Source organism: Harpia harpyja, chromosome 10 (genome assembly GCF_026419915.1).
Source record: "Harpia harpyja isolate bHarHar1 chromosome 10, bHarHar1 primary haplotype, whole genome shotgun sequence".
In the NCBI taxonomy this organism is placed as follows: Eukaryota; Metazoa; Chordata; class Aves; order Accipitriformes; family Accipitridae; genus Harpia; species Harpia harpyja.
The window spans coordinates 4,534,248-4,545,324 of record NC_068949.1 but is presented as its reverse complement, the minus strand read 5'-3'; the positions used below and the strand labels follow the sequence as shown (position 1 = coordinate 4,545,324).

The following is an 11,077-nucleotide window of genomic DNA, read 5'->3' as shown; positions in this document are numbered from 1 at the left end:
GCATGCAACTCTAGTTCATTTGTTTTGTTTTCTGACGGGAGATGGAGCATGCTGTTATTTCTGCGGCACAAGTAGTAAGCACTTTCACAAATTACAGCGTAAAACAGTCCTGTCCAACTGATACAGTTCCTATCAGAGCAACACATAACCCATTCCAGATCTGAATGAAGTATATCAGTTCTCATTTTTATTATCACAGAGACGCAAAAACTAATTAAAAATGAGAGCAACAGAAATACACATTAGTTCTCCAAATACTACTGTCAAAAGTTTTAACCAAGAGCTTTGATTTAGACAGCCTCACAGATGTGACTGATCACATTTACAGTCTGGTCATGTTGTTACAAAGGGAAAGTTTACAAAGCTCATTTAAAAAAAAAAAATCAAATATTCATGACCAGACTTAGCTGAAGCAAGGAATTTTGTTGCAATTGTCCTTCCACTTTGTCCTCCTCTTTGCATTAGTATATATGCTTTCAGAATTTGGCAGGAGGCTTCATCTTCTTTTCAGTCCATCTAAAATAACAGAATTATTAGACATCAGACTTCACATTCTATAAATAAACAGAGTTGGCTTAGCTTCTGGTACCAGAGATGGCATCAATACAAACAATCAAAATGACCCTTTGAAATATATTTTGCTAAAGAGCATCCGACAGATTTCAAGTGTTCGTGTCCAAGTAATACTTTAGAAGTGTGCTTGAAAGAGTGCACAGCCAAAAGCTGCTTAAGGTGGAAAAAAAAAATCAGCAGAATTTCCTTAAAAACTATAGTATGTGATTTGTTCCTCCATATACTCGCTTCTCAAGGTGACAGTACATATCTAATGAGAACTCGAATGGTTTAATTACAGTTAAATACCAGTCATTTAAGATCTTAAGAATACGTGATGCTATTAAAAAAATTGATATGATTTTTCCCTCACAGCATTTTAACTTATGTTCTTTCCAACTTCATTAACAAGTTTGTAGGTCTTCTCCACATGCAACTGTGTAAAAAATTGTTTCATACCAATTTGTTTTCCATTAAGGGATTTTTCAAGTATAGTTACAGGCAAAGTGTACCCTGTGAAAGGAAGCAGAAGCTTCTAGCTCAGGTGGTGTACACATTCTCCTGTCTATTGTGAGCAAGTCAGATGGTATTTTGTACTTTAAATTTTGATTGAACACCTCTATAAAGAGCTTCTTATTCTTTGTCTACAACTGGGGAAACTATGACAATGTCTGTAATGTCATATGGCAAGATCAATGCAAGCTGAACCTGCCGGCTAACAGGAGTTTATCAGTCACCATGTTTCTTAACATTTATGCACTTGGCCATCTCCATCTGCAAGGCAGAGCTCCTACTATTTTCTTGCCTCATGAAAACAAATGCAAAATATAAACAGCAGCATTTGTATAGCTGATTTAGGGGGAATGTTCATGTAAAAAAGATGTGATAGAACTATACAGTTTGAGTATTTCCGCTTCAAGTTTTTAAAGATAGTAAGAATTTTGTTGTTGGGGAGGGGGTTTGATGATTTACAGCAACATCTGTGCCTAAATTTGATTGTTAGTGTGAAGATAAAACATCTAACATAGTTACATGTGTTTTCTTACCTTGGGGAGTCAATTCCACTGTCTCCTGTAATGCTGTGGTTTTCTGTCCCTTCTGGGTGTTTCTGTCCTGATACCACAGTACATGCATTCTTAAAAAACAGATCTTTTTTTCCCAGAGGGTTTCTCATTTCTTTGGTCTGTGAGCCCAAAGCACAGCATGCCACTACTTTGTCTATCTCATAGGTGAAGTTCTGCAAAGTGTCAGCATCTGAGTCAGCCTCATTAGTGTGGCAGAAATCTGCTACAGCTGAAGCCTTCGCACATTCAGTAAGGCCAGTTTCTTCTTCCTTTCTGCGACCTGTCAGAAGAACCTGACTGCACAAACAACTTTCTTCTGAGAAATCTGGTTTTGGATGCTCTTTTGAGCCATCTGTTGATTCTGCAAAACTAGCACTTTCCTTATATCCATGCTCTCCAGAGTCACGTTTGTTTACAGTTGTGTTGTACTGGGCGGGATAAGTATTAACCTTACAGTTTTTTAGGGACATAGCTGTCCCCAGCTTTTGCACAGCTTTACTCCAGTCTCTTGTATCTGAAAAAGCATGGCCAGGAGGCAGGTGACATGGTTCATTGCCTTCAAAATTGTCATCCAGATGTAACGAGTTACAGGTGTCACCATCATGTGCTTTTTGGTACAGAAGATGGCAGTTATCAGTAAATCCTTCACTTTCCAGCTTCATTGATCCGGGATGGCTGGCACAGTCATATTTAAATATAAGTTCACTCTTTTTATCAGTCTTTTGTCTGTATTTCACACCAATTTTTTTTACCAGGCTGACATTGGCTGTATAATTTGAAAGATGGACATTTTGAAATTCATTTGCTGTTTGATCTAATAGCTCACATACAGTGTCAGCTTTGCACCTGCGATACTTATCTTTCAGATGTAATGAAAATTTTGCATCTTCTTTGCATACACCATTATCTTCAGTGTAGGAGTGAGGGGATTTTTTAATATCCCCAGGATTTTTTTTTACTGTTCCTCTGTAGATGTTTTCTTCAGAAATAGTACTCTCCAGAAAGTATTTACTTTTATTATCTATTTGCAAAGTATTGCCTTGCAGATAACTAAAGTTTTCACTTAAACTGTCTTTCTTTAGTTGGAGGGAAGACCTATTAGCATGGAGTAGTTTGTTTTGCTTAGCTTTGTCGGCCTGCATTTCAGTAGTCAGCTGTTTGGTTTCATAGTCAAAAGTTTGTGAGGAGTCCAAGGACCATGGCCTTTGTAAAGCCCTGTCTTGCTTTCGAGTCCTGGACTTCAGCTGACTGTTAATAGTACCTTTGTACCCTTTTGCATGAAAGTTGCATCTCCATGACAGACCCTGAAAAGGGTTCTTAATTTGTTTTTTATATATGACATGGGATTCCACTCCTATATCAGATGGCTGTTGGTTTCTGATAGGCAGTGAAAGGTTCTCTTCCAGTTTCTCATTTTGGGATGTTAGCTCATGTATGTGAAATTTCCTGTTGCTTCTACTAATCTGCTTCTCTTTCTTTGATTTCGTTTTCCTGGTGTGTTTTGCTGGTTTACTTTCTGTCTTTTGAATACAGTCCTTTGAAAGATGGTTTTGCCTGACTATTGGCACTTCAGCCAAGGTACCCTTACTGATGTATTTTTTCTGCTCCTCAAACTTCTGCATTAAAATTGTGTGTTTAATCAAATTATCAACTGTAAGAGTAGGGTTAATACACTTGATGATTTCATGTTCAATATCACGTGGAATATTATCTAAGTCATCTTCATCCCTGACTGGCCACTCCTTGGGAGGAAACTGGGCTGAAAAAGTGGAGTACTCCTTCTTACGTTTTTCTTTTTTAGAAGCACTTCTCCAGAAAAGGCTAAGGCCAAACCTTTTGCTTTTCAGTTTCTCTTTCGCAGATGTCAGGGATTTGATGGTGTCCCAGGAATGGTTTTCAGCAGATGTGGAGATCCCTTGAGTTTGAATTGAAGGCTTCAATTCACTGCAGCCTTTCCTACCTCCTCCATTAGGTTCACGGTTCACTAGCTGCCGAGGTCTTTGTTCACAGAGCATATTCTGGTCAGGGAAACAATGGCAGGATCTGTAACGGGATACCGTAGGAATGTTTTCTTTCACTAGGTCTGCACAGCGCTCAATGTTTACCAGGTAAGTGATGGAAGGCGATGAAGAGCAATGACTGTCTGCCAAAGGGACCCTTCTGTTGTCTTCTGTGGCATCATTTGTGATGAAGTATGTGTTGGGAGTCACAATGAAGTATCCTTCTCCCGTATGATAGATTTTCCTTTCTTTAATTAGAGTGCCAAGGATATTATATAAGATATTGTGGGAAGGAACTGCAATGCCTACACCAAAGATACAGATATTTCAAATCAGAAATAAGTTTTCAAATAAAATGGGAGCTGGCCAAAAAATAACTTATTAACAACAGATCTGGAAACAACTGAACAAGAAATACCCAATGTATTTAGTTCACAGGATTCCAAAAGAAGTTTGAAACTGACCTGGCAACTGAAGTTTGAGTAGGGCATACTCAATTTCAACATGAAATTGTCCAGTATCACTGGACAAAAGGCAGGATTTTTTTTTTTTTTAATACATCACCATTCTGCTAAGCTTCCAGAGCCAGCAATTGTTGTTGCACCCAGCTGTCCCCACCCACAGCCCTGGGCTCCCTGCAGAACAGGGACAGCCACACTCTGCAGCAGTGTCCACACGTGGAGGACAGCCCCAAATCTTGGGGCCAGCACAGGCTGCAGGCCTGAGTCAGGGAGAACCCTCCTGGGCCAGCCAGGTGAGGGCAGCACAGAAACATCATCCAGCCGAGGGCTCTGGTTAGGTGCAATCCTGCCGGTGTCTTACGGCTCAGGAAAACCCTTTTGAACTCTGCCACGGCCAGTCCTCACTGATGAGGCAAGGTCACCCCTGAGGAAGCAGGTGAAGGCCAGCTGCGTTTCTGGTTGTCACTGCAACACTGCTGTGATGGAGCTTAGGATGTTCTCCTTCGAATAAGCAAGAATGTTCTCTTTGTGTCTGTCAGGATAGGATATTCATGAGAGAGACCTTCTGCCAGGTACAAACCAAACAATGTGTTGTTCAAAGCATTTCCCTCTTGGCAGGTTATTTAACAGTGGCTTTTATCATTCTCCCTGAAGCTTCCTGTATAATTTTGTCAGATGACAATAGCTTACCTCACTGAGGCTAGTCTCAGCTACTGGTTTTCCCTCAGGTGTCACTGTCCCAGAGTCATTAGTCTAGTGACATCTGATCTACTGCCCCAGGCTTCTGCTGATCTCCTGCCCGCAGGAATGAAAACTTCCAGCAAGGTGAAAACATAGCAAGAAATATGCTCTCTCCCTACAAACTTTGAGAGTGCTACTTCTGGCTGACCTAAAAATGCTACCTTGTGGTTGTCTCAGTGCACATATGGACTACATCACATTCCTGGCAGGGTTCTGGACCAGTTTATGGGGTTGCATTAAAATTTTTCGCACTACTGAAAATGCCTGCCAGATCAACCTGTAACGTTTGCAGAGCTATAAGGTTAAGACTCAAAAGAGGAAGCTCAGTATCAAACGAAGTAACCTCCTGCAGAGGGCCGTAATGAGCCTTTACAAAGTCTCCTGTGTGTGCACACGCACACACACACACTTCAATCCTGCAGATCTAAAGGAAATTGAATATTTTTCAGACTGAAAAGAAAGCGTGGCATTTAAGGGAGGTGGCTGCTACCCCATCAGAAGAGAAGGATTAAAGCTCATTTAGTGTAAGTCATTTGCTTTCAGGAAGGAAGAGGCTGGAATTTGACCAACAAATCGGAATTTGAGGCCAGTTGAATTTTTTGATAGCAAACACTGGATGTAGACTCCTACCCAGTCCCTTTGCCGTCAGTCAGCTATGTTCCTGTCTCTTAAAGGAGAACTCAAAGTCTTTGTGATCTGACACACAGTCTGTTTTATGCTGTTCCATATTTGGCACCTAAATACCTCATCTATGCTTTCCCACCCTCTAGAAAGGGCATACTCTCAACAGGCTACTACACTCAGTTCCCTCTTATTCTCAAAGAAGATTTATGAAAATCTGTAAAAAGGATTACCTTCAAGACAATGTTAGTGATGCTCACAGATTGATGAGGAGTATGCACATTCACATATTCTACCAGTTGCCTGTTAATTTATATTCTTTCGTATTGCCAGCTTTGCTTGTAAACATTCAGTGATCACTTGCCCAATATCAGAAACTCAAGTTTGATGATACAGTCACTTTTAAAAGGAGGGAGAAACAAACACATTACCTGGATAATTTTTCACTAACTGCTCCATTAAAGTTTCCTGCGTGACCATCACATGATCTGCATTCATGTCTGATATGGTACGGCATATTCCTTCTGCCAGAGGAATGGAGTGTGACTGCGAGAGAGGATTCATGAGAACAGGAGTCACATCACCTGAAGTCCAGAAGAAGGGGGGAAAAAAAAAAAGATTGTTTGAATGGAACAGTGTTTCATTTTTTTCTATTAGCTGACAGGTTTTCACTGAAAATTTCTTGTGTTGCCTCAGAACAAGCACCTTATCCTCAGCTAATTTTCTTTGGCAAATTACTTGGAAATATTTCTCAGAGAAGGAAAATGGCTCTAGCACTTTTCAAGTGCCTTTGTAATGAAGGAAACAGAAGGTTACCTTAAGCACATTAGTTTGTTTGATATTAAATTCCACGTTAAACCATCATTTAGCTTAATAAACAGGGAGCTGAGAGAACTATGATGTCCGATGACCGCTGACTTTTTAGATGAGTGTTTACATATGAAACCACGCAGAACCTGTATTTCTCTAAGCAGCTAATGAAAAAGTTCAACATCCAATAATCTAAGTATAAAATCTTTTTGCCAAGTCAGAATGCAGGCAAAAAAAAGACCAGCAACAGGCTTTGTCCCTTGTGTAGCACATAAATTTGAATAGAAATGGTAAAAATTCCATTTTTAGACTGGACTAGAGATTATCTACTAGACTGGGCAGAGGGCAAAAACTTGTTACAACTGCCTGCGGTTTTTAGGCTCCATTTTTTCACCATCTCTCCTGGTGAAAGACAGTAACATTGTCCCTGTTCTGCATGATGAAAGCAGAAGCTCAGAGGGAATTAGGGCATGGCCCAGCTCTCCCAGTAACTCTGCAGCCCCAGCCCAGGGGGCTGAAAAGGGTCTTAGTCCCTCACCTCAACTCCCCCATCCATAAAACACAAAGATAAACACTGCCCTCTCCCCTTTGCAAGATGGCAAGGCCAGTAAGAGCAAGCCCACCCAGCAAGTACTTCTGACACGGTAGCAGTGAATGATGTAGGAAAACCCAAAATAAGCATATTTTTCCTGAAAGCTGATGACAAAACATGAAGCAGGGACTCACCTGAGGTCTGTGCATATAGTAAAACAATGACCACATACACCTTCTCAGGCAAAAAAAAAGAGCTTTCTTCTTTTTTTTAATTAGACCGATAGGCTGTTCCCACCTGGTGGTGTTCTGTGCTACCCTGTTCTGTGTTGCACAGAAAACCCGGGAGTACCCTCAGCTGCTAGAGCAGGCAGAAGGCAGCAGGGACTCCTGGTTACTTCACAAGGTAAAAACTAGTGTTAAATGCTAACAGTAATTTTCCCGCAAGTAAGAAGTGACATTTTAGATTAAGTGATATTCATGTTTAACTAAACTGCAATTGGATAGTCTGTTGGATAACTCTGTAAGCCGATATTTATCCTTTAGGCAGAAAACTACAACACAAACATTTCTCTGAGTAGATGAATTAAGCAACAGCACTTTGAAGAGCTTAAATTGCTCTTGACCTTTGTTTTACAACTGCTGCTATGTTCAACAAAAAGCACTCAGAAAAAAGTCCTGGCATACAGTTTCCTCAGTGATGTTGCTAGGATACTCCTTCCAGGTGCAGAAACAATTGCAAGCTTTCTTTTTGTATGGGAAAAGACCATCAGCATTCAGTAATAACTATTGTGAATAGTTTGCTGTCTAAAGTCTCTGCTGTAGGCACTCCGTGCTGCTGCCAGGTTTACCATTTGTTCCTGCAGAGCATCAAACTGCTATGGAGTAAAACACCATTATTATTATCTTACTATCATTGTCTGCATCTGTCTCGCAGCCTCACACCCCATGTCTCCATTCAGGGAAGGCCCTTTCAGAATAATATTTAAAACAAAGCATTAAGCAAAAGCCAGCTTGATACTGAAGGAAAAAAAAAAACCACTAAAGTCATGTTCAAATGTAAGTCTATTCAAAATTATTGTTGCAGATCGATAGTGCCAGAGTACACACATGCTAACAACATGAATATTAGGTATCATTCCCTCCTGACTTTGAAATAAAATCTGAAATAGTAAAAGCAAGAATTAGATCATTGGCAACATTGATAAGCAATGTGGGAGAAGGCCCAGGCAGCATCCTACAAGTGTCTATCAATTTTGTATTTAAAACTTTGTTGATTTAATTTCCATAGCTAAATAACGGTTGTGGTTGCACTTCAGATGTTCTCCCAGTTTTGACAGAAATACATAAAAGCTGCATCCCTTAGATTTGCACAGGGAGCAGTCTTAACTATTTGTGCAAGCTATGTCTCATAGGCCTGATGGAAAAATCACCAAAATGCCATGCTCATTAAAGCTCTACAGTATCTGTCCCTTTACAGCTCAAAGAAGACTGCAGAATCCCCTGTCCCCTTCCCTACTCTACATAAATCATCTGATGAGAAACATCTTCCTGGTTTCTTCATTGTTTTTATGAAAGACTTGCTTATGCCTACGTGCAACATACCTGTCAGCAGTCAAGGAACTCAGGCTAATCCTCTTGATGTTTAAATACAGCACAGTTCCCGTTTTACACTCTGCAGCTCTTGCAGAATCATGTTTACCAAAGCCAATCTAGGCAGCTTGCCAGTACTCATGTATTATTACCCTTCAGTTTGGTTTACCTGTCTATTCAACCTCTGCTCATTACCTGGATACCTGAAACCCAAGAATACCCTTTTGGAGCATGTATCGGTCACAATGGGGGGAAGTCATCTGTAACAAGAGCATTGGATAACAAAAGTCGGTGCACAGAAAAGCCTCTGGGTATCCTTGACTAGCACAAAGTGATTTTTTATTCCATCTCTGTAATATGAGCTTTACCATTTTTCACTGGGTTGTTTAACAATTGCAGAATTTTTGCATCTTCTGGCTCTAAGAAAAACTACGTGCAAGACAAACGTTATCTGAGTAAAAACCAGGCTAGTTCTGGGGAAGTGAACAGAGAGGCATTTTATTACAATAGCGCTCAATTTACTTCTTCAAAGTTTGGGTAAACAATTTATATAACAATAAAGGGCTAACAGTAAATTCATTCCAGAAAAAAAACCACAAGTGCAAATCAAGAATAAACTCCCTTATATGATTCCACTTACATCTGTTGAGACAGAGAAGACACAGCACATGGAAATAGAAGATTGACTTTTCTGTTTTGTAGCTGGAAAGATCTATCTTGGAATTGCTTTGTACGCTCTATTAAGTTGAACACACAAAAGATCCCACAGATTCTGTGCCTCTTTTCATGAGAGCCCTGGTGTGTTTGATGTACTTCACTTTTTGCAGAAATTCACCAGGAAAGCCATAAGCAAGTACAGTTCTGCTAGAACTGCAAGGCTTCTGCTTTTCTATAGACTAGAGCGCATCGTGGTCACATTTTATAGCAAAAATGACATTTTATAATCAAAGACTGAGTATTTTAAGGAACAAAAAGTTAATAAGAACATTATAGAAAGTTGGGAACTGTAGCAAAACACTTTTTGAACATTAATGAAGATTTTACAAGATGTTTCCTTATTAAAGAATAAAAATTCTATATAAAGACAGAGTTAAGATCATGAAAACATTTTCAATTTTAAGTATGTAACAGGGAAACTATTTTGCCACAAATATACTAGATCCTGTTTTCAGAAACATCCTTTTACTGAAGCAAAGAGTAAATAGTTCAATTGCATTAAAACTGTCAAATCTTATAACATCTTTAATCTGTTACTGAAACAAACAAAAGCTCTCAGGAAGAGTGGAGAGTATCTTTCTGTTGTTTGATTATTTTGTACAACTCTCAAAGAGAGAAACCAAACAATTGAGTGTCAGTTAAGGTCAATGACACTTCTGCAGTCGACATTAAAGCAGCAGCTACAAACACATCAAAATGTCAGATTTCTATACCTACTGATTTCTGCAAGAACAGACACTCCCAAATCAGGACAATTAGGCAAACAATGTCCTCCATTTGGACTCAATTACTGGTTTTTACAAACAGAAGATGATGCCATGCAACTTGAAAAAAAAAAACAAACCCCAACAAAAAACCACAAAACCAAAACCCAACCACTTTTTCTGACTTCTCGACAACACCCAACTCGTCTAGTCCCAACTGCAAGTGCTATGAACCTTTAAAAATATGACCTATAAATGCTTTCTGAGGTTCCTAGCCAAGAGCCATGAAATCCTTACTCTAATGTTAGAGGTAATGGCAACCCACCACGATCTTTTCTTTCATCACTAATAAAAAAAAAAAATCCACAGGCAGGTATAGGAACAAGTTACACAGCAGACACCAACATGTTCAGTGTGGTACAATTTTCCTTAAGCCAAGCACAGTGGGAAGGTTTTTGCCATTGAAATGTGTATCTTTGATCTTCAGAGATCAACCCCTTCAACACTTACCGAGGCCACTGGCATGTCCACTTAAATGCTCCAAGAACATCTTGGGAGCAGGTTTCAAGCTCCAAGGGTACTGACCGAACACATGAGCAAGCATGCAGCTTCAAATAGACTGTTTAAAAGAAAACAGCATTTCTGCTTGCTTGAAGACTAGCAGGCAAGTTGTCTGGTAGAGATCTGTGTTTCACCTGCAACAGCTGGCAAAATAGCCAACAAGCAAAGCCATAGAAACACATCTGTCTTTGGGTCATTCCCACTGTCCACTGCATAACTGGCAGAGAAATTAAACTATGAGCAACAGCACTCAAGATAATTATTTTTCATACACCTTAGCATGCTGATAGCTTTTAAGTCAACTCACATATTGCATTGAACATAACCAGCGCAGCTGGCGGCAAGGAAGATCATCTTTAACCATTTCAGCATTAAGCGTCAGGTTTGATCGTAAAAGACAGATTGATTAAAAAGCTTCATTGCAGGGAGATAAAAATAATACAAAATGAAACAGTCCCAGACAAGTTGCAAAACCCTCAATGACTAGCCCATAGAGCCAAACAACAGAACAGGAATAAACAAGTCACTGGCAAAGTCTCTGGCTCCTTTAACTGTCTGCAGGTGGTGCCATCCACTGCTACAGGAATTTGACACAAGCACATCTTTTCCACTTGGCCTGATCCAAAAAGTCCCTTTGCAACCCTGGCATTTGTCCACTAAAACAGCTCCGCCTTTTTCTTGCTCCCAGCCCTGTCCTCTCTTCTGCAATAAATCTCAGACCA

At 39.9% G+C, this 11,077-nt stretch overlaps 1 protein-coding gene across 3 annotated transcripts in view; it reads right to left on the bottom strand.

Annotated features, from left to right (window-relative positions):
• Positions 1-151: 151 nt before the first annotated feature.
• STOX1 (storkhead box 1) overlaps positions 152-11,077 on the bottom strand; it is a 28,468-nt gene continuing 17,542 nt past the window's right edge. For 2 of the 3 annotated variants that reach the window (XM_052799981.1, XM_052799982.1), the window contains exons 2-4: positions 5,871-6,023; positions 1,599-3,921; positions 152-516 (exon numbers count right to left, since the gene is read on the bottom strand). In XM_052799981.1, the coding sequence (XP_052655941.1) occupies positions 477-516; positions 1,599-3,921; positions 5,871-6,003 (2,496 nt within the window). In that variant the 5' untranslated portion in view covers positions 6,004-6,023 and the 3' untranslated portion in view covers positions 152-476. Of the gene's footprint in view, positions 517-1,598; positions 3,922-5,870; positions 6,024-8,385; positions 8,698-11,077 lie in introns of those variants that run through there. The other variant, XM_052799983.1, reaches the window with a different exon arrangement.